This window comes from Pecten maximus, chromosome 18, assembly GCF_902652985.1.
Source record: "Pecten maximus chromosome 18, xPecMax1.1, whole genome shotgun sequence".
Taxonomy (NCBI): domain Eukaryota; kingdom Metazoa; phylum Mollusca; class Bivalvia; order Pectinida; family Pectinidae; genus Pecten; species Pecten maximus.
Genome location: NC_047032.1, coordinates 26,591,299 through 26,616,310, shown reverse-complemented (window position 1 = coordinate 26,616,310; position 25,012 = coordinate 26,591,299). Strand labels below are relative to the sequence as shown.

Here is a 25,012-nt window from a genome sequence, read left to right as displayed (position 1 = left end):
CAAATTCAGACAATGGGCTCAGAAATTTCAAAATACTGTGTATGGAATCGTCTACAATTCTGCTGTAGTGAAAGAGGAGTTTTGATATACTACTTCCATGTATAATAAAATGGCACCTTTTTCTAAAATTGTCAGGTATTAAATACTGGACATATTTATTATAGGTGTTTGTCAAATGAATAGTTTAAATATATGATCTTTAGGTATACGAATAATTTAAGGGAATAAAATCAAACATGTTAAAACTTGTGATCTATATCCTTCAAAAATTTGTATATAATTTCCTTAAATTATTTTTTTTAAACAGTTTAAAAATGTGAATATTCAGTTGTCAGTCCATTACTTCCTTGTTTTAACTCATGACAATGATCATTACATGACAAGTACAATATACAATTGTTATTATAAGTTAGCTTACTCGGATATATGCTACTGTGACATGCAGACTTAAGGATACATGCTACCTTACTGTGACATGGAGATTTAAGGATGCATGCTACCTTACTGTGACATGGAGATTTAAGGATGCATGCTACCTTACTGTGACATGCAGACTTAAGGATGTATGCTACCTTACTCTGACATGCAGACTTAAGGATGCATGCTACCTTACTGTGACATGCAGATTCAAGAATACATGCTACCTTACTGTGACATGCAGACTTAAGAATGCATGCTACCTTACTGTGACATGCAGATTCAAGAATACATGCTACCTTACTGTGACATGCAGACTTAAGGATGCATGCTTCCTTACTGTGACATGCAGACTTAAGAATGCATGCTACCTTACTGTGACATGCAGACTTAAGGATGTATGCTACCTTACTGTGACATGCAGACTTAAGGTTGTATGCTACCTTACTGTGACATGCAGACTTAAGGCTGTATGTTACCTTACTGTGACATGCAGACTTAAGGATTATGCTACCTTACTGTGACATGCAGACTTAAGGATGTATGCTACCTTACTGTGACATGCAGACTTTAAAGATGCATGCTACCTTACTGTGACATGCAGACTTAAGAATACATGCTATCTTACTGTGACATGCAGACTAAAGGGTGTATGCTACTTTACTGTGACATGCAGACTTAAGAATACATGCTTCCTTACTATGACATGCAGACTTAAGAATACATGCTTCCTTACTATGACATGCAGACTTAAGAATACATGCTTCCTTACTATGACATGCCAGACTTAAAGGTGTATACTACCTTACTATGACATGGTGTGCAGTGTACCTTACTGTGACATGGAGTGCAGTGTACCTTACTGTGGCTTAAAATCTTCATTAAGGGTGTATGGTACCTTACTGTGAATTGCAGGCTGTGTTTATGCTACTGTATAGAAACCAAGCATTGGTATGACAGGACAGAAATAAGATGATGTCTTTTTTGCATGACTCGACAGGAATTTGACAGTGACCCAAATGTGTAAGAAGTAACTTGCCAGTAGTGTTGGGCATCCGACAATCTGATTCCTCTGTTGTTAAAGCTATGTCAGCTAGAATTTTTTTTTTTTACATATCTGTTGGATTTTGTTGAACTTAAATTTTGCTTTCATTATAAAACCATTTTGAATTAAAACTCAAAACAAGACATATGTAATATCTATTTTTACATTTTTTTATGAATTTAAACAGAGATAAAATTTTTAGAATAGAAATTATGCTGAATTAACTTATGACACTGGAATAATTGTGAGGCAGTCATTACCAGGTATATATTTTGAAAAGAATTTGCCTGCTGCAAGTTAAAAATTATAAAAATCTGAAATTTATGCTTTTAGTTCACAATATTTCTAAAAAAAAAAAAAAAAAAAAAAGATTTAAAATTTAATGAGCAAGCTTTAATAGTGCAGATAAGTATGTATTTTGAAAAATATTATCCTAACAATGCTATATAGCTAGGTCCTAGTAAGTACATTGAGGAGTTCAGGACAGACGATACTGGGTGACCTGTCTCTCGTGATGTATGGTCGGAATTTGATACCTATAATTGTTTGCCAAATTCTGTTTTGATTGTCATTTGGAATCAGAATAATGAAGCATGTACTTGTGGTCTTTTGTTTTTCTGCGACAGTTGGCATTTGTTGACCTTCTGGCATCAGTCAATATTTGAGGAATATGATACATTCAATTGTGGTGAATTTTATATCTACGAGTAACACATTTTTTTCACATCTGGTCAAACTGTCATGGATTTGGTTTTTTGATTGGATTAACAATGGTGGCTGAAGACATATTGGTACTATCCGAGGTGTATTGCAGTTTTAGCTACTGGTTCTTTGTTCAGAAGGTCTTGAAAAGTTTAGGTGATAGGCTGTCTGATACAAGATTTTTAAGTTTATTACTGGTATATGTTGGTTTCAAAGTGTTTCACAAGTTTTCATTCAATTTTGAAGTTTGTTTTTAAAATCTTTGCAGCTTGAGAGAGAGAGAGAGAGAAAAGGGAATTTGTTTTAGAGAAAAGCAGTCTGATTTAACAGTTTTAAGTTGATTAATAACATGTCATTCAAAGTAAGATTATAGTTTTATTTTATGATATAAATCTACCATTTCATCACCATAAGTAATTCTGTATCTAATGAAATTCTAGATTTTAAAAATTTACGAATTTATTTCTTGGCAGTCATGAGAAAATTCTAATTTGATTGGTTCAAAATCAACCAATATCCACTTACACGTAAGTGTTAACATATTTAATGCAGATCTTTAAAACTTCCTCCTGTTATCTGATCTTAATTAGGTTCAAAGTGGAATGAGTGACATAAATTATCTGAAATCATATTTCATTTTGATTTTTTTTTTCATTATTATTCAAGGAAACCTGAGTCCATTATAAACATTCCAAAACATAACAAGTGTAGTTTGCCTCTCAGGTTTACTGCCTGCTTCTTGGAAACTACATCATGGAATTTTGTAAATTTTGGAGACGAAATATCTGTGCTGAGAGTGACATTAAATAATTTGGATAAGACAGCTTGGTTTCCACAGATAAAAATTTCCTAAAAGGAACTTTTGAATTTTTGAAGTGTGATTTGGAGGTTATTCAACTACATCCTGTTTAAAAGGGGGAAACAATTGGAAGGTTACCTAGTTGGATTGAAAAATGTCACAAGTTCAGACGCCAAATTCCGGCAATCTTGCCAACAGAAGACAAGCATCGGAATTGAGTTTTGTGCGAGAGCCAAGTCAAAGTGCCATGGTAACAGCTGTGCCGGGCTCAGCCTCCAAAATGAGGTCAGGAAGTGCAATGAATAAGTCTATGCATATTTGGCAATTGACACCAGAAGTCACAAATAACAGTCTTAATTTGGAGAAAAATGAGGTTGCCACAGTGACAGGTATGAAGACATTGTAGTGCGTATAAAGTGATTATAATAAGATTGATTAGCCTGAATTATTTCTATCCTCAGACTTCCACTTTATCATAATTACTTGTTCAGTTATATTGAAGAATTTGGTTTGATTTAAATGACTTTAGTTTTGAATTTCAGTTTTTGAAAAATATTCTAGATGAAATATTTTCAGTAAGTTAGAAAATATGCTAACAAAGCTTTGAAGAATAATGGATGTTATTTTAACAGAATTGGATATCAAAGATGTATGTTGATATTTATAAATGTTATATATACTAAGATTGGTTTAATATTCATTTAGTGACCCATTTGACCTTTAAAGGTAAAATGATTAAAGTGTGATTGGACTTCCTGTGGATTCTGAAATGGTGGTTGGTCTGATTGTTTTCCTACAAATTCATCTGTTTGGAAATAATTGGGTAATGATAAAAACAAAAACAATTTAACAGTTTAATTCATGTTCAGGAGCTCAAAAAGATAAGTTTTCCATAAGTAAATTCATCCAGTAAGATTTTAAAGACAAGCTATGTCTGAAATGCCTTGTTGTTATATACTATATTTTTTTGTAAATAAGCCCACAAGTATACCCCTTTCTGCATTTAACAGAGTCATCAATTTAAAAATAGTAAGCTAAAAGTGGACTCATAAAACGCTTTTGAAATGTTTAATACTAAACTTTTACTCTAGAGGAGAGGGCTTATTTGATGATGAATATGGTAATGTCGCATACACGCTTGGTGCCCAAATAAATATATTACAGAGTTATGGCCCTTTGTTTATTTTTGACATCAGTTTTCCTGGAGTTGGTATAGATGGCATGAAATATTTTCCCCTGTTTATTTAGGATTTACATGAGAACATTATAATCAATCTGATGGTTCAGGTAGAACCATATCTTACACATTCAGATCGTGTATCGATATATAAACAATTAGCAGACAAGACTTGTATTTCACAGCCTTTTTGGTATAAGACTTTTCAGATATAGTCTTTTAGCCTCACAAGGATTAATGATCATATTAAGATGTTTATCTTTATCTCTCATTCATATTAATATTCCCTGACCTTGTCAGTTCATAGAACTACAGTCAAACCTGTCTATAAAGACCGCCTAAGGGGAGGCAGAAATACGGTCACTATAGACAGGTTGCCTTTATAGAAAGGTCAAGACTGTCACTCCAACCAGTTTACATGAAACTGCCATAAATGACATGTCATTGAAAAGCGTCCTGACAGATTTCTATTTACACATATATGTATAGTATATTTACCAATAGGAAGAATCTACCTATAGCTTTCTGGACCGTAAATGTGTTTGATGTGAATTCATATTTACAATTTTATAACTATGAGTCATGACTCGTAAGCGTGTCTGATTTACATGTGTTTATTGACAAGTCCGAGATACTTAACTTTGCAAAGTGTATTGACAGAGGGTTAACCAGGTGTGTTGACAAGATAAATGATCTTGAATATTGATCTACATGTGACAAGGCCAGGACCCAATAGTTGCAAGCATTACACTTTACAAACTACTCTTTAAAATTGTTTCTTTGAACATCATGAAAATCAAAAGTTTAATTAATATGTTTTTTGTCTTCAGATGACAGATTTTTTTAGTGCAAAGCAGTTTATGAATTTTTTTTAATTATTTTTTTTTAAGATTGAATTGGTAAATTCTAACAAAGCTAACCATGCTCTGAGTGATTCAGTCATGCCGATTTAAAGACCACCTATTTTGTTTACTTTTGTGTATTGATCAACATTAAGGAGGCTCGGGTCATATTTTGTGTATTGATCAACATTAAGGAGGCTTGGGCCGTATTTTTTGTATTGATGAGCATTAAGGAGGCTTTGGCTTTATTTTTTAATACAAAAATCCAGATTTTTTTGTCTGGGCCTGAAATATTCATTTATTTTTTTTAATTCTTAAAGATTTTCTAACAATATCATATTGGACTAAAACCAGGAGGTAATACTGAAAGAGACCCAGGGAAACTGTTTTTCTGCTGATGTTTCCAAAAGTACATGCAGGAAGGTAGACATTTCTGGTTAATTACTTAGTTTAAGGACTATCAACAGCAACATTTCTGAAAATTAAAGTAAGAAACATGAATAAATCAGTTTATTTGCTTCAGTATGTCCTATCAAACCATTCAATTGTTTACCTATATTCAGTTGATCCCAAGACATTGAGAAAATTTCCCAGGTATGGAATATTTCAGGTCATGGACAAGGTAAAGGTCAAAGTTCAACAAAATTGTTTACCAAGGGGAAACTTGAGATCAATTTAGATATTTTTTTTAATCACAATTCATTTAGCATATTATTTGCCTGTCACATCATACATTGAATGTAATCAAGTGTAATTTTTGGACCATTGAATATTTTTGTAGAGAGTTATTAAATTTTTGTCTTAATCTACTTTGCTAAACACTTTCATTTGTTTGCTACATTGGTGATGGTTTGATGACATGAAGAATGGTGAAGGGGTTTTTAGGTCACCTGAGACGAAGTCTGTTCTCCTGTCTCTTCAGTTTGAATTATTGGTTTAGCATATGTAAATACTTTTGCTTTACACTTTTTCAAAAATACGAAATAGTTTTATATATTTCAAATGCAGTTATCAAAATATTCAACTGAATTGATTAACAGAAATTTTCTGTGTGCACAACTCGGGTGAAACCAGCTTATACAAAATTGAAATATTTGAATTCACCAAGTGAATGTTTATTGTTTTTCAAAATTCTTCATATAATAATAATTGATGGATTATAAAATGTATAGCATGTGTCACTTAATCTGAAGGTGGAAAAAAGAACAAAAAATGCGGTGTGACAGCTTCAGAATGGTTGAAATACTTATCTCCCCTGGGATAATGATATAATTTCTATCCCAGACTTTCTCCCTATCATATGAAAGTGATCAAATTGTATGCTACTGGATAGCTGTTGGTACAATTTGTGTGCAATGAATAATTCCAAGTTCCTTATTTCACTATATTTTTTCATTTTTTGTGAGATATTAGATACAATACATATATTGCACATCGTAAAATTTCATATAATAATGTGTTTGTTTTTGCAGAGCTGGTTTCTACACCATCTTCTCAGCGAATAGCAACAGGTATGTTAACTTTTTTCTCTTTTGATATTACATTTATTAAATATGATAATGAAATTAAAAAGTAATATTAATTGTAACTTTAAATTGGGTTAAAATGCATGGTTGGTTCTGTGATATATTCATATAATATTACTTATACTCAAATTAAAACAAATTAAGTAAATAAATTCAATAATGTTTACATTCTAATTTAATTAATATATATGTTAATGCTTTTTGTCAATGAAGATAAAGATGATATGAATTAATATATTTTAATTTTAATTTATTTAGAAAATTGTTTACCAGTAATTCTAGGCCTTTAACTCTTCTCCTTCTCTATGACCTCGACCCCGAGTCAGCTGAACTTTGACCCTAGATTTCTGCTTTGACTATTATTTATATCTTTACTAACTGATTAAATATAGCATAGTAAAACTATTTGATGCAAGCTTTGAAAATCTTTGATTTCTGGGTTACAGTTGTATCAAGTTTCGAAGCATAATAATACAATATTGTATTTATCGAGAAATCACAACTACATGTATACATTACTTTCAAAAAACAAGTATGTCCAACATTTCATCACATTATTCACATAATATTTTCATAAATTAAAACTTTTGAGAATTAATTATTTATGATAATTTGAGGAAATATGAGACCTTCAGGTGATAATTCAAATTAAAGGAAATGTTTGTTTCTTTTAAGTTTAACTGATTAAGATTTTATCACTTATTAAGAAAATCAAAATTATCTTGAAAAAAAATGAAGCTTGCTGCAACTGAACCCTTTAGACCAATTGCATCTAATTAATAATAGTATCCTTGGTCCTAGATTTCTGCTTTTGATATTCAGGCTTGAATACTTTATTAACAATAACTCGAAGAATTCATACAGTAAAACATTTGCTGTTTAAAATGAACCCCAAGGTACTGAATTTATTTATTTCATTTGAAACAAAGTGCATTAAAAATGAATTGATGCAGTAGGTAATTTTGATCCCTTTCCTATTTCCTGGTCTTTGGTTGGCCATGTGATATATGTTTACATTGATATTACATAATACCTGAGTGAAGTTCATTCATATCTATAAATAGAAAGGGCATTTCTGTTTTAGAGTATTATCCCATCAAGCATTGATTTTGCTAGAATTCGTTTTCATGTTTTTCAACTTTTTATTTAGAAATTGAACTAGAGTTTTTAGCTCACCTGGCCCAAAGATTCAAAGATTGCTCTTGAATGAGTAAATTTCTTATGTGTCTTGGAGTTGATAAACATATGTAGTATTAACCAAATGTATTAACAGCATGTTTATATTTAAATGTAACTTAGTGTAATGAAAATTACAATCAGGGATGATAAAAACATTGTTGAATTCAGGAGTATAAGCATTCAAACTATATATTCAGTAAATAAACATTGTTTACCCTTTCCTCATATTTTTCTGTCATTATGCTTCACTGAAATAAACTTAAATCAAAACAGAGAATACTGACATGAAAATATAACCATAGTTAGAGCTCAAATCGATCAGATTAAGGACAAAATATCAACAAAATGTAGATTTGCATGAAAAAGTACGACGAGAATAAGACCAGGTGTTTCGGAAGCGTCTTCTAAATCTACTTCAGTATCCACACCTGTCATACAAATCTAGGTCAAACCAGGTTAAATTAAGTCATAGCCTCAAAATGGAAATTCTGTTGCTTTTCCTGAATAGCCTAATGAGTAGTACGAGATATATCCTCTAGGTTACAGTTCTTTGGGTGTTACATGTTATTTATTGTTTTCATTGCATCTGCATGCCATATTTATCCTGTAATAAGCCCAGATACCTATAAGTGTGACTGAAAATAAAGGATTGGTATATTGCAGGACAATAAACAAGCATTGCTTAGCATACTGTCTCACAGCAGTACAAAGAATATGGACGAGCTTATTACCGGGCATGGGCTTATTGCAAGATAAATATGGTACATATATTTATTGCTTCTTTTGCACATCCTTGTTTATTTTTTGCAGTGTAGTGCTTGCTATAATCTGGTGTGGGTTTTCTTTCTGCTTCTGTTTGTCTGTAGAAATAGAGTCATCTCCCCTTAGTAGTCCTCTCAGTTTGGCACCAGATATCCTGACCTGGTCAAAGTTTGCTACTGGGTCGAAGGTCACAACCCCACCTGTGCTACCTCATATTGCAGAAAGACCACCACCAGTTAAAAAGGAAAAGGTTAAGAAGGTCAGACGAGAGGTCAAAGACCATGAAAAAACAGAGAAAAGACAACTGGTCAATGGAGACAGGGTATGTTGAAAGGTCAAATTCCTCAATTGCATTGCCAGTTTAAAGAGTTCAAAAGGTCAAACCACTTCAGAAGCCAATAAACTGATATGTGTAGGTTGTTAGTGAATTAAACTACTGAGGTACAAAATTTTAGATGTTTTAATTAATTACTGTTTTTGAAGTGTTTCTCTAGGGTATTTTGATTTTTAGCTCTCCTGCCCAAGGGCAAGTATGTTCAAATAATGAAGTTGACCTTCATTCAAGGTCATAGGGGTCAAATAGGCTAAAATCTTTAAACAACTTCTTCTCAATAACCAAGAGGCCTGGGGACTTGATATTGGATCTGTAGCATGCTGGGATGAAGGGTTACCATGTCTGTTCAAATGAATGACCTTGACTAACATTCAAGGTCACAGGGGTCAAATAGGCTAAATATTTCCACAACTTATTTTCAATAAACGAAAGGTCCTGAGACCTTATATCTGGCTTGTAGCATGCTTGGATGAATTAGGCTTGAAAGTGTGTTCAAATGATTAGCCTTGATCTTAATTTAAGTTTGAAAGAGCTAAATTGACCAAAATACTGAAAAGGCACCTTTTCAAATAACTGCGAGGACCTGAGATCTTATATATGGTCTCTGATACACCTATTCTTAATTATGTTTATATATAGAAAAGGAAAATGGAAAAGGATCACTAGATAGTATGTGAGCAATTTGGGCCTATTGGGCTCTTGTTTTAAGTACACAGTGCCTATATTAGGAATGTGGTGAAAGAAAGTAAATATTTTTTTATTGTAGACCGAAAGCAATGACTTTTCTCAAGTACATGTGGAGCAGGAACAGGAAGTCACCCTCATCAGTAGCAATGATGAGTTACCTCCCCTCACAAATGGACACATCGAGTCACCGGAATTACCTCCCATGGAAATCCCCCCACTTCCAGAATATGTGGAAGAGAAAAAGGTATTTACATGCTGACAAAATACTCTTCATTGATCCTGTTACGATTGTTTTAGAGGCAGTGAAGTTTCCAACCTGCTGTGAACAATTTTCTGGTCAAAATGCCTGTTGTCATTTTAATGTGTCTGGGTGGGGTGTCCTGCTGGATGTCTTCAGCAGTATGCTTCAGTGAGATAGTGCTATAAAGTCAGTATCAGTTCCTCACTACCACAAGGAGACCAACATTCCTCAGTCTCCCAAAACACACACACATATTATGCTGCATGCATCTCGCACACTGAGGGGAGGCCCTCTCTAAATTACCATAGCTGTTATTATATTACTTAGAATAATAAAAAAAAACGAAACAAATAACTATTCAAAATCAATAGAAAATGTTTTAGAAGGTCACCAATTAAAACGATCTTGTTTTCTTATATACATTTTATATTTGTTTTGTTTTTATGGATGACTTTTCTGTAATTGCAACATTTGAAAAAAATGTAAATACTTAAATCTAAAAGAAAGAAGATATAGTGATGTTTATTTATTCATTTATTTTGTTCATGTTTTCAGGAAGTAAAGGCGAAGGAGGATAAAAGAACCCTCATCAAGCCACTGCCCAAACCTAAAGAGGCAAAGCTCCCTCCCCCACCCACACTTAAAGGACCCAAGAAATCGGTGTATGACACATATCATTTCATTGGTTAATCTATGATATAGGTTTTCTGGTTACAAGGAACATCTTAAATCATTTAAAAATCAAACACATCATTTCATTAGTCAATCTATGATATAGGTTTTCTGGTTACAAGGAACATCTTGAATCATTTAAAAATCAAACACATCATTTCATTGGTCAATCTACTATAAATTTTATGAATCTGTTCAATTTCTATTTATAGACTTAAAACAGGACCGAAGAAAAAGACCCGCGTGCCATCAGCGGAGGCACCAGTTACGCAGGAGGAACTGAATGATATGACCGATCCCACTGGATTTTCTCACTAAATACTGCATAATACAGTACGTTATCTGTCTTCAAGACTATGAACAGACTTTATCACAGATTCCTTCCAATCAAGATTTTGAAAATCAGTCTACTTCAGAACAAGATTTCTTTAGAGTAAAGGGTATTCAAAATTCTTTTCTGCTTCACTGCCAAAAATGCTCGTCAGTTGTATCTTGTGACCAGTGAGCAACACCTAGTCTAACAAATTCAATAAAAATTTAAAGATAATTACAAATGGCTGTGGTATTCCAGACCTTGTACATGAAAACTTCATTAAAAAGAAAAATAAGTTATTGGCATCATCTTAAATCTGTCCAGTATTGAAATAAAATTCTGATTGTGTTTTAAGTCTGCAGTCTATTTGAAGTATAATGTTACCCTTTGTCCTGTCCTTCCACAAATTTTGTTTCGTAGAGTTCTCCGGCTGTCACACTTTAATAGTGACAGAATGATGATATCAGGCAGTGTTTCCACGCAGCTGACATCATAAATGTGCAGTCAAAGTGGGGGGAAAATTCCAACAACAACATGCTATTAACGTTTGCATTTAGATCTATTTTCCATCAAAGCAGGAGGAGGAACACATTTTTCACAAATATTAATTCTCTATAGACTAATTAATGAATGTATTTCCAATAAAATATAGAAGCCTTCATATATATATGTCAGATAATTGTTCTTTCAGCATGGACCGTCTACCCTTTTATGAGAGAATCTTCAGTAATGTTGTAGAAACACAGACTCCACGATACGAACGAGTACAGCCCTTGTCCCCTCGAACAGGAATGCCTCTGGCCCAGTCAGAAATGCCTCAGTGGGGAAAACATGAACTTAGCATGTTTCGTGACCTAGTTGTTATTAGTCGAGGACAGGACCCAGACAAAATTGTACGTATTTCATTGGATAAGGGCCATTAATTGTTTGCCAAGGGAGATAAATTCATTGAAGGGAGATAATCCACTGAGCGCAAAATTAATTTCATGGAGATAATCCACCCAGGCAAAGTAAATTGATATTTATAGGTAGATTTATTGGATGCTGTGGAAAGCTAAAGCACAATAATTTGAAAGACTTAAACATCTCAGGTGACTGTTAAGGCCCATGGGCCTCTTGTTAAAGTTAAGCATTGATCTATGATCTCATTTACATATCATATCTTAATTAGGAATGGAGATAAACAAGGGGGATAACTTGCAGTGTTTATTGATATCATTCAGAAAGATGGTAGTTACATTTCTGTTGCACTGGAAGGAATCCAGTGATATATCCAACATGTGTGGACCATGCCACTCAAAGACTAAATCTATCTTTATCCACCAGATACACTATTTTATAAATCTATCTTTATCCACCAGATACACTATTTTATCAATCTATTTTTATACACCAGATACACTATTTTATAAATCTATTTTTATACACCAGATACACTATTTTATAAATCTATTTTTATCCACCTGATACACTGTTTTATAAGTCTATTTATATACACCAGATACACTGTTTTATGAATCTATTTTTATACACCAGATACACTATTTTATGAATCTATTTTTATACACCGGATACACTGTTTTATAAATCTATTTTTATACACCAGATACACTATTTTTTTAATCTATTTTTATCCACCAGATACACTATTTTATAAATCTATTTTTATCCACCAGATACACTATTTTATAAATCTATTTTTATACACCAGATACACTATTTTCTTACCCTAACAGGGCCTGAGTCCTCCGGAGCAGTACCTGGAGAAGATCTGTTACACACTGGAGATTCTAACAGACAAACGCAAGGACATCTGTGCGTGTCTAGGTGAACTGGAATGTAGGTATTCCACATATACACTTGTATTATTAAGAAGTGGTAGAACTAGACTGGGCTAAATGCCGGTGACAAACTTCTGAATACTCATTTCTTTATTCTGGTGTATCTGGCAAAAACTGGAGTATAACCGATTGGTTGTTCTCAAACTTTGATAATAGATGCAGTGCAATGGGTATAAGTTAGTCCAACACATAACTGAATATAAACCTTGTGATTAATCAGGAGTTGTGAAACAATTGAAAATATATGTGAGAAAAAATATTGTAGCTGGTGTTAGTAATTTCAAAGATTTTTTTTTTTTTTTTTTAAAGATTTTTTTTTGATTTTTTTTATTTTCAGCAACAAAGATAAAGAAATTAGCAGAAAAGGCCAAAGAGGTTATCAAAGATATCATCAAACCAAACTTCACCCCAAAGGCACCAAAGAAAGGAAAGAAAAAGGTAAAATATGTACAGAATAGTGCTGTAGTTGTGATTTTCTATTGTATGATTATCAATAGATCACTGATCAATATTATATTGATTTAATCTTAGTTATCAATTCCCTTTGAATCAAAGTACCTAATTACTGTATAACATATAATGTTCATGTGAACTTTCTTTTGTGGTTTGGAGCTCTCAAATTATTTTGTGGGAACAACTTTCTTAGTTCACACATGCTACAATAATAAATACAACAGTATTTGATAGCAACCATAAAAACGTACAGTACACTAATTGTAGGCTAGTGTCCGATTCCTCATGAATCATTATAACACAACCACCATTTCATGTCATACTAATTGTAATCTAGTGTCAGATTCCTAAGTTTCTAATTCAAAGTACTGATATCAAAAGCAAAAAGCGTAAGACCCAGCTGTATCAATCTTACATATTTTATCTAGGCAAAAAAAAACAAAAAGAAAAAAACAGTAAACAATGCCAAATTAAAGTTTAACACTAGGCAAACAAAAATTTTCAAGCATTATGAAAAGTATAAGATTCATCAAATTTTAGATGTTTGCTGTCATCATGGGTCCTTAAGACTTGATGACAAAAGTTGCAATCATACATTTCATTTGACAGAAGAAAAAGAAGGGACAACAGTCCACGGAGGAGCCTGAGGCGCCGACCCCTCGTCTCACACTCAACGACATCACAGATGAAATCATCGTGAGCAGAATTGACGAAAAAACTATGAAAATGGTATGTAGCTTCAAAAAAAATTTAGAATTTAAAAATTGTTAAGTGATTTGTTTCTAACTGATAGCAGTACAGTCTTCTCTCAAAGATTTTATTTTTTCGAAATAATAATAGCAAAATGTATGAAGTTTCTAGGTAGCAAATACTGCACAGCCAAACCTGTGCTATGTTTCTTAGGATTTTATGCAAAATTCATATGAGGTAAACATGAAATTCATATGAAATGTACATGAATTATGATCATTAACTTGTTTTGAAATAAATGTATATTCTTATTTTTTGCATTTGTTTTCAATATTAAGTCTGAAATTCAAGAGAAACAGCCCAAAATGTAAATATTTGAATAATGAAGTGGAAAAAAAAATCCATTAAAATGGATGGTTTAATTAACTAATGCCTCTCGTTATGAAGTAAATTGCTAAAATATTTATAAAATGATTAACATAATGTAACCTGTTTACATTACAGCTGTCTAAGGAAGCAGATATCTGTCAAATTAATCTGGAAATGGAACGATGTAACGAAAAACTTGATCACATAGAGGAGAGGATGTTGCACTTGGATGGTAATAAACTTAAATTCTATAGAGGTTCATTGTCCCCCACCCCAAACGAAGTTAGGTAGCGGGTGGCGGAGTAATTCTGGAATCATTGTAGATGGAAGATAGACAAAGGTGAATTCCTCAATTTCTCACCAAATTTTAATGAAGCTTTGTTCAGAGTCGATACCTGAGGTATTTGTGGTACACTTTCCATATACCCGGGTAATAATGATTTTGGTGGTAGTCACATCCCATACAGACAATTGTGAAGCAGTCCCAGTTTTCTGCCATTGGCTTTATACCTAACTTACCATTGATGTAACACATATGATTTATTCAAAGTGACCCTGACCTCTGACCTTTCTGTTGTCCAGGCGAGAAGAACATCCTAGGAATGTACTGTATGGAGGTGTATTTCCTGGAACAGTTAAATAATCAGAAGCCTGTGGAATTTCGCCGAGCTCAAAGTGCCCTCTACAACAAAGTTCATCCCTCTCCAGTATGTATTAACACCAATATCTAATCTGTCTTTTGTACAATTTACAGATAGTAGACACTGTTGGTGGACTTCAGTCCCGAGGTTTACCGTACAGACAGTAGACTCTGATGGTGGACTTCAGTCCCAAGGTTTACCGTACAGACAGTAGACATTGATGGTGGACTTCAGTCCCGAGGTTTACCGTACAGACAGTAGACACTGTTAGTGGACTTCAGTCCCGAGGTTTACCGTACAGACAGTAGACACTGATGGTGGACTTCAGTCCCGAGGTTTACCGTACAGACAGTAGACACTGATGGTGGACTTCAGTCCCGAGGTTTACCGTACAGGTGGTAGACACTGATGGTGGACTTCAGTCCCGAGGTTTACCGTACAGATAGTATACTCTGATGGTGGACTTCAGTCCAGAGGTTTACTGTACAGACAGTAGACACCGATGGTGGTCTTTAGTCCCGAGGTTTACCGTACAGACAGTAGACACTGTTGGTGGACTTCAGTCCCGAGGTTTATCGTACAGGTGGTAGACACTGATGGTGGACTTCAGTCCCGAGGTTTACAGTACAGACAGTAGACATTGATGGTGGACTTCAGTCCCGAGGTTTATCGTACAGACAGTAGACACTGATGGTGGACTTCAGTCCCGAGGTTTACCGTACAGATAGTAGACACTTGGTGGACTTCAGTCCTGAGGTTTATCGTACAGACAGTAGACACTGTTGGTGGACTTCAGTCCCGAGGTTTACCGTACAGACAGTAGACACTGTTGGTGGACTTTAGTCCCGAGGTTTACCGTACAGACAGTAGACACTGTTGGTGGACTTCAGTCCCGAGGTTTATCGTACAGGTGGTAGACACTGATGGTGGACTTCAGTCCCGAGGTTTACCGTACAGACAGTAGACACTGTTGGTGGACTTCAGTCCCGAGGTTTACCGTACAGGTGGTAGACTCTGATGGTGGACTTCAGTCCCGAGGTTTACCGTACAGGTGGTAGACACTGATGGTGGACTTCAGTCCCGAGGTTTACCGTACAGACAGTAGACACTGATGGTGGACTTCCGTCCCGAGGTTTACCGTACAGACAGTAGACACTGATGGTGGACTTCACTCCTGAGGTTTATCGTACAGATAGTAGACACTGTTGGTGGACTTCAGTCCCGAGGTTTATCGTACAGGTGGTAGACACTGTTGGTGGACTTCAGTCCCGAGGTTTACCGTACAGATAGTAGACACTGTTGGTGGACTTCAGTCCCGAGGTTTACCGTACAGGTGGTAGACACTGTTGGTGGACTTCAGTCCCGAGGTTTATCGTACAGGTGGTAGACACTGATGGTGGACTTCAGTCCCGAGGTTTACAGTACAGACAGTAGACATTGATGGTGGACTTCAGTCCCGAGGTTTATCGTACAGACAGTAGACACTGATGGTGGACTTCAGTCCCGAGGTTTACCGTACAGATAGTAGACACTTGGTGGACTTCAGTCCTGAGGTTTATCGTACAGACAGTAGACACTGTTGGTAGACTTCAGTCCCGAGGTTTATCGTACAGACAGTAGACACTGTTGGTGGACTTTAGTCCCGAGGTTTACCGTACAGACAGTAGACACTGTTGGTGGACTTCAGTCCCGAGGTTTATCGTACAGGTGGTAGACACTGATGGTGGACTTCAGTCCCGAGGTTTACCGTACAGACAGTAGACACTGTTGGTGGACTTCAGTCCCGAGGTTTACCATACAGGTGGTAGACATTGATGGTGGACTTCAGTCCCGAGGTTTACCGTACAGGTGGTAGACACTGATGGTGGACTTTAGTCCCGAGGTTTACCGTACAGATAGTAGACACTGATGGTGGACTTCAGTCCCCAAGGTTTATCGTACAGGTGGTAGACACTGTTGGTGGACTTCAGTCCCGAGGCTTGTTTTAATCTGCCTGCTGTGTTTTAATTCACATGAATTTTCGAACGGTTTGGAATATGCAAGTGTAATTGATTTTCGAAATTCAATACAATTGAAAATCATAAAAGAAATTATTGCTTTAATGGGTAACTGACCTCCCCATCCAGATGTTGACATTCCTAGATATCTACACATTGGGCTTGGCACATAAAGGATATGTATTGAAAGGTGCTTTCATATTTGTAATGTCAGATTTTTATTCTTTACTACTTTTTCAGGATATTGAAATGAATGTGGACGAACTAGAAGGGTCCCTCCAGATCATCAACAATAATCTCCTCTCAAATAAGGAGTTTGAATACCTCTTTCATGTGAGTACTGAATGGTTCATTTGTTTGCTGGGTTTTCACCCCATCATAAATCAGGGTCATTTTGTAGTAGCTGGTGGCTACTTAACTGAACTGTCAACAGCCAGGCTAATTTTGTCGCAGAGTATCCTTGTAGTAGCTGGTGGCTAGTTCAATGAACAACGTACAGAAGGCCTGTCACATGTTATCCGGAGCGGATGGGATAAAGTGTCATGTGCAGAAATAACTTTGGAACTTTAGCTGCAAAAATTTTTAAAATTTTGTTTATATTCATGCTTAGCTTTTTATCAAAAATTTAAAACAATAAAAAATTCCAACAGTTGTGGAGTAATATTTGCTGATTAAAATTATTTTTGTATTAAACAAATGATATCACCAAAAAATACATTACGAAAGATACATTGGAATTCAAGTACATCTGTATTTAAATTGTTAATTGAGACAAAAACAATCATCAATCTTGATAATTTATAAAATGAATACAAAACTATGATGTCAAAGGATATAATTGAAAAATAACAAATTATGTAGCAATTTATTAGTATTTATTTGTTTTTTTCAGGTTCTTAATTTACCTGGGAGGAGGAAGCTAAATTTTAAGTTGTTCAGCATTGTGGCAGCGTTATCAGAGAAAGTCACACAGATGGAGTAAGTTTAGTTCAGTGACCCAGTGTGCAGGTCATAGGAATTGGACTCTTAAGACAACATCAGCTAATTTGTGGATAAAACCTTAAATTTTTAAGACATTCATTAACAGTTGGGCTGTTTGGCATATTTTTAGCTCACCTGCCCGAAGGGCCAGTGTGCCTATGCTTTGGTGCAGCATCTGGCGTCAACTTTTTCCTTTAAACGACTTCTTCTCAATAACCAAGAGGCCCAGGGACTTGATATTAGGCCTGTAGCATGCTGGGGTGAAGGGCTATCAAGTTTGTTCAAATGAATAACCTTAACCTTCTTTCAAGGTCACAGGAGTCAAATAGGTTCAAATCTTGAAACAATGATTTCTCGATAGCCAGGAGACCTGATATTAGGCCAATAGTATGCTGGAATGAAGGGCTAGAAAATTTAGGTGGTTATCAACATAGTTATCAGCAGAAATGACCTAGATCAACTTCTAAGTTGCTGTAAGCGATACATGCCCATTGGGCCTCTTGTGGGGTTGGGGTTTTTTTTTGGGGGGGGGGGGGGGGGGGGGGTTGCAAAAAAAATTATACATGTTCATTACATTAAAACAAATTTTGTTTTGTTTTCATTACATAATAAAAGTATCTTGTATCTCTATATTTATATTTTTGCTATTAGTTTTAGCACTTACCAAACCGACAAATAAGCACTCACAGAAACCTATAATCATGACCAAAGGTGCAGCACTGTCATTGTAATTTAGCTTTTAGTGTAAAAAGTGCTAAATTAGCTTTTATACCTCAAAATATGTAGCCTTCACAATTGAAAATATTTTAATGTGTGATCCACATCTTTGAAATTTCGTATTGAAACAAAAATCTACTTGTATTATACATGTTGATTGAAATCAATAGTCACCATCTTGTTTATTTTTTGTTTTGATCTGCAGCCCTGTTGTCCGAAAGCTGATAAACAAGATGGACTATCATGCCCTGGATCATAAGATGAACAGGTCAAAGGTCAGTCTATTTATAGAATGTTGTCTAATTTCATTTTAAACTGTACAACCTTTCCAAACGTGAAAGCTTTGAAGTCTTAATTGGAGACAGCTGTGTATTTAGGTCATCTGACCCAAAGGGTCAGGATGACCTATAGCCATCATGTTCCGTCCATCGTCGTCCGCCGTGCGTAAGACTTTTTATTTCAAAATGCTACTCCTCCTCGGGTGGATTACTACTAAATTTGGTTTGAAACATCATTGGGGGAGGGCAATCATATTTTATATAAATGAGGCTGGTCCGACCACTAGGGCCAGAGGGGCGGGGCCCAAAAAGGGAAACTTTGCTGAAATTTTGCTTTAAAATCCTACTCCTCTTTAACCCTTTGGTGGATTTCATCCAAATTTGGTGTGAAACATCATTGGTGGAGGGAAATCTTATTTTATATAAATGAGGCTAGTGTGACTAGTGTGGGGCCCCGAAAGGGGAACTTTGCTGTGATTTTGCTTTAAAACCCTACTCCTCCTAAACCGTTGAGTGGATTACAACCAAATTTTGTGTGAAACATCGTAAGGGAAGGGCAATCATTATTTATGTAAATGAGGCTGGTGTGACCCCTTGGGACAAAGGAATGAGGCCCAAAAAGGGGAATGTAGCTGAAATTTTGCATTAAAATGCTACTCCTACTTAATGCTTTAATGAATTACAACCAAATTTGGTTTGAAATATCATAAGGGACAGCAATCATGATTTATATAAACAAGTCAAGTCCTACCCCTGGGGAAAGAATGGCAGGGCCCCCAAAAGGAGAACTTAGGTTAAATATTGCTTTAAAACGCTACTCCTCCTTAATGCCTTAATTGCGTGATTACAACATCATTAGGGAAGGGCAATCCTAATTAATATAAATAAGGCTGGTCCGAATCATGGGGACAAAGGGGCGTGGCCCCAAAATGGGAACTTGGCTGAAATTTTGCTTTAAGATGCTACTCTTCTTTAAGCCAAAATGGATAAAAACCTAATTTGATCTGAAACATAATGCGAACAGACAATTTATGGTAATGATGCTGGATTGAGGGGTGTGTCCCTGCTGTAAATGTTTGTCAGATGACTGTTAAGGCCCATGGGCCTCTTGTTCATATACATGTATATTCATTTCGGTGGTCAGGTAGTGCGATGGATGTGGAAAGCTATGGGGTCACGGTCCCGGTCACCAGTCTTCCGATATATATGCCATATTCCTCTGCATGATGCTCCCATCTGGGCAAACAAGAGGGAAATATTAGTTGATATACAAACCAGGAAGTGGTTCACAAATAAAGTGGCTCCCCATACTTTAACACTTATTTTTTAGCTCACCTGGCCCAAAGGGCTGGTGAGCTTATGCCATGGTGCGGCATCTGTCATCTGTCAACACTTGTTTTAAATTGCTACTAGTCATAAAATAATGAATTGATTTTAACCAAATTTGGTCAGAATGATACTTGGGGGAAGGGGAGCAGATTTTGCATTAATGAGGATTCTTAACCCCAAGGGGTCAGAGGGCGGGGCCCAGTAGGGGAAATAGAGGTAATTTCTTTAAATCGCTACTAGTCATAAATTTATAAAAGTTATGAATGGATTTCAATAAAATTTGGTCGGAAACATTCTTAGTGGAATGGGAATAGATTTTGCATTAATGGTAAGCGATGCAGGCCCTGAATGGGAACAGATCTAACATTAATGGTAAGCAATGCAGGCCCTCTGGGCCTCTTGTTTACTCTAGGAGAGGGGGCTTATTTGAAGAGGATAAATTCTGTTCACCCATATCCTTGTAGATTTGTAGATATCTGTAGTTTGTGTTTAAAATTGCCTTATTGATTGGTTTGTGTATACTCCAGGACTTGTTCGCATTGCTATGTGATGGGGAACCAACACCAAGAGGAAACGCAACAGCATCCAACTTGGCAGTAGAACTGACCGCTGGAGGTTTGACACCAGAACATGTTAGAGTGGTATGTAGACTGACCATGGCTCATTATTTGTAAAGTTGTATGTAGACTGACCAAGACTGAGTATAACATTGGACTGTTTACTCATGGGACTTGGCTACATAAAGCAACCAAGGCTGAAATTGCTATATGTAATATAATATAATATAATAAATAAGATAATATATCTCCTTAGAGACTTCTGATAATATATCTCCTTAAAGACTTCTGATAATAATTATCTCCTTAGAGACTTCTGATAATATATCCCCTGTTACAGGTAATCTGTCTGTTTAATTCTCTGTCGACCTTTACCATTAGAGGTAAACTGACTGTTTAATTCTCTGTCGACCTTTACCATTACAGGTAATCTGCCTGTTTAATTCTCTGTCGACCTTTACCATTAGAGGTAAACTGACTGTTTAATTCTGTGTTGACCTTTACTGTGACAGGTAAACTGCCTGTTTAATTCTCTGTCGACCTTTACCATGACAGGTAGACTGCCTGTTTAATTTTCTGTCGACCTTTACCATTACAGGTAAACTGACTGTTTAATTATCTGTTGACCTTTAACATTACAGGTAAAGTGCCTGTTTAATTCTCTGTCGACCTTTACCATTACAGGTAAAGTGCCTGTTTAATTCTCTGTCGACCTTTAACATTACAGGTAAACTGACTGTTTAATTCTCTGTTGACCTTTACCATTACAGGTAAACTGTCTGTTTAATTCTCTGTCAACCTTTACCATGACAGGTAAACTGAATGTTTAATTATCTGTCGACCTTTATCATTACAGGTAAACTGTCTGTTTAATTATCTATTGACCTTTACCATGACAGGTAAACTGTCTGTTTAATTATCTGTCGACCTTTATCATTACAGGTAAACTGACTGTTTAATTCTCTGTCGACCTTTACCATGACAGGTAAACTGTCTGTTTAATTCTGTGTTGACCTTTACCATGACAGGTAAACTGACTGTTTAATTCTCTATTGACCTTTATCATCACAGGTAAACTGTCTGTTTAATTATCTGTCGACCTTCATCATTACAGGTGCTGAGCAAGTTCAACAGAGAAGGAAGTGGATACATTGACTTCATGGACTTCGTCATGTACATCCCGCTATTTATAGAAATACATGAACGTATCGTACAAAACCCACTTGATGTCAAATTTACATTATGATGATCCAGTGTTATATAAAGGGCCATCTGATGGAAAATTAACAACAAAACAACATCCACGAGTTTACTTTCAAATCAATACATGGCTGTTAAAATGGTATTACACCCGTAGTTATATTCTGTCCTTCAGTGTCCTAATGGGACCAGAATAAATACCGAAACTATACCGACACCTTAAATATTTCAGTAAATTTTGAACATTTGTTGGTATAAGAATTATAACCCTGTTTTACTACAAAAATCCTCGATAAAAAGATACATACAGGTGTATATACAGTATAAAAGTAGATTCTACCTGCTGTTTATCTCACAAATTTTCAAAGTTTACTGAAGACATTTGATGGCGACTGTCCATCGAGGTCACTCTACTGTTTGACGTTAGGGTGACACCGTTACATATTTATTCTCTTGTAAGTGCCGCAACCACACAAAAGTCTGCAGTAGATGCGGATCGATGTTAATTATAAATTCATTCTCTGAATATGATGTTTTTATATCACTGCACCCCCATTAGAATATTTAATATCACGGTAACAGCACATAATTATATATATGTATACCCCTGAAGTCACCGTATAGTAGTTATAATTGTATTTTCTAAAACTTTCACAATAATTATTCAGATGATATATTATCCATATATCAGAATTGTTCCGTTAAAAGCCATGATTATGGCTGAAAGAAATTAAATTATATTCATGTGAATTATGTAATAATTAATTTTAATATCTAAAATGTGATGAAGAGCAATTTTATACTGTGATAATAATATGTTATTAAACGATCTGTGATATTTTTTATTTGCCATTGTTAATTTCATATGCATCATGTTATTTTTTGTTTATATTTCAATGTGATGAACATATTTGTTATTTGTGTCAATATGTTTTAATAGTTGTTTTTTTTTTCATCTTCAAGATAGTTTTACCGCTATTGACACATTTTTTCTGTGCAAGCATTGGATTTTAAAAATTATTGCTCAATTTCAAACTGCACTGCAAACAGTAGTCTTATTGGTAGGAATTTAATACCTTTTGGTAACAGCAGAGACGTGTACTAGTTTAGTATAGCGGTGATATACACGTCTCTGGTAACAGCAGAGACGTGTACTAGTTTAGTATAGCGGTGATATACACGTCTCTGGTAACAGCAGAGACGTGTACTAGTTTAGTATAGCGGTGATATACACGTCTCTGGTAACAGCAGAGACGTGTACTAGTTTAGTATAGCGGTGATATACACGTCTCTGGTAACAGCAGAGACGTGTACTAGTTTAGTATATCGGTGATATACACGTCTCTGGTAACAGCAGAGACGTGTACTAGTTTAGTATATCGGTGATATACACGTCTCTGGTAACAGCAGAGACGTGTACTAGTTTAGTATATCGGTGATATACACGTCTCTGGTAACAGCAGAGACGTGTACTAGTTTAGTATATCGGTGATATACACGTCTCTGGTAACAGCAGAGACGTGTACTAGTTTAGTATAGCGGTGATATACACGTCTCTGGTAACAGCAGAGACGTGTACTAGTTTAGTATATCGGTGATACACACGTCTCTGGTAACAGCAGAGACGTGTACTAGTTTAGTATATCGGTGATATACACGTCTCTGGTAACAGCAGAGACGTGTACTAGTTTAGTATATCGGTGATACACACGTCTCTGGTAACAGCAGAGACGTGTACTAGTTTAGTATAGCGGTGATATACACGTCTCTGGTAACAGCAGAGACGTGTACTAGTTTAGTATAGCGGTGATATACACGTCTCTGGTAACAGCAGAGACGTGTACTAGTTTAGTATAGCGGTGATATACACGTCTCTGGTAACAGCAGAGACGTGTACTAGTTTAGTATAGCGGTGATATACACGTCTCTGGTAACAGCAGAGACGTGTACTAGTTTAGTATAGCGGTGATATACACGTCTCTGGTAACAGCAGAGACGTGTACTAGTTTAGTATATCGGTGATATACACGTCTCTGGTAACAGCAGAGACGTGTACTAGTTTAGTATATCGGTGATATACACGTCTCTGGTAACAGCAGAGACGTGTACTAGTTTAGTATATCGGTGATATACACGTCTCTGGTAACAGCAACACAATTTCACTTTAAGTCATTCACTAACTTTCCAAGGGAGATAACTGAACCATTTCGCATAGACAGATGGTCAGGTTATTACGAAGTATACAAGTAAGATGGTACAAATAGGTAGATGGACTTTACAGACACGTGGTCTTGAAGGTTTGAAAACAAAAAATTCTAGACTTGAAAATTAAAAATTGAATGTTCAAGTAAAGATCAGATTTTAAAGTATCCAGGGATTAGGTCACATTAACATATTAAGTTTATTTCACATTTATATTTTTAAAAGCATGCAAAATTCCCGCCGATATGTCAGTAAATAATTATCTTAAGTCTTCATCAAATTTTTGTTGTTTTGTTTTTGTTTTGTTTAATTACTGTGTGATCACCGAGAAATGTTTATATACACGGTTATTTCTGGTTAGGAAATGCAATTTTTTTCACAACATGCAATATTTGGAAATAAATGATTTAATATTATAGTTTGTTTTCTGTCTTTATTACTACACTTTTGATTATGGTTGATCTAGCATTTGAGGTTGATTTGAGGTAACCACCAGTTACTACAAAGGAGACATACTCTCTCTCAAAATGACTGAGGAAGTTCAAAGACGAGATAAACTAATTATGCAAAATAATGTACTCTGAACCTTGACCTGTGACCTTTTGGTGCGCCAGGAACAGGCCTCTTTCATTATATATACAACATCATCTTGTCTGTCCATCTGTCTTGTCTGTTATTTCATTTTCTCCCCATAACTTCACTGACTTGATACATTGGCATTCTGAGGAGTCACTGATGTTACTCATGTAGATTGAATGATGGTTCATGAGGAAAAGTTGGAACCCTTTCACTTTTACAGCTGATGGGGGCCAACATACTCCTATAACATAAGAGGCTGCTGGTCAGCCCTTTTTCTATCGGATATGACAGATTTTGCCAACTGCGTTACACAGTGCCTGTCAAAAGTATCTTGCCGTGTAAACCTCTAATATTGTTGGAGTAGGGGCCAACAATGACAGGCTCTCTACTAGAGAGACATGGTCTGGTTTATGGTTCATCATTAACTTATTTTCTGCTTCCTTTTTGTCCGAGGACTGTTGACAAAATTAATGACAACATCG

At 35.5% G+C, this 25,012-nt stretch overlaps 1 protein-coding gene across 1 annotated transcript in view; it reads left to right on the top strand.

Annotated features, from left to right (window-relative positions):
- The window catches only part of LOC117316587, a gene marked incomplete at its 5' end in the record, with an annotated part of 91,067 nt that extends 66,698 nt beyond the window's left edge, over positions 1 to 24,369 (top strand). The window contains 17 exon segments of the mRNA XM_033871251.1: positions 6,455 to 6,493; positions 8,554 to 8,771; positions 9,550 to 9,714; positions 10,267 to 10,373; positions 10,596 to 10,680; positions 10,682 to 10,716; positions 11,388 to 11,589; positions 12,433 to 12,535; positions 12,875 to 12,975; positions 13,600 to 13,719; positions 14,185 to 14,281; positions 14,632 to 14,756; positions 16,928 to 17,020; positions 17,580 to 17,665; positions 18,591 to 18,660; positions 20,520 to 20,633; positions 21,664 to 24,369. Of these exon segments, the coding sequence (XP_033727142.1) occupies positions 6,455 to 6,493; positions 8,554 to 8,771; positions 9,550 to 9,714; positions 10,267 to 10,373; positions 10,596 to 10,680; positions 10,682 to 10,716; positions 11,388 to 11,589; positions 12,433 to 12,535; positions 12,875 to 12,975; positions 13,600 to 13,719; positions 14,185 to 14,281; positions 14,632 to 14,756; positions 16,928 to 17,020; positions 17,580 to 17,665; positions 18,591 to 18,660; positions 20,520 to 20,633; positions 21,664 to 21,795 (1,892 nt within the window).
- Between the last annotated feature and the right edge of the window lie 643 nt (positions 24,370 to 25,012).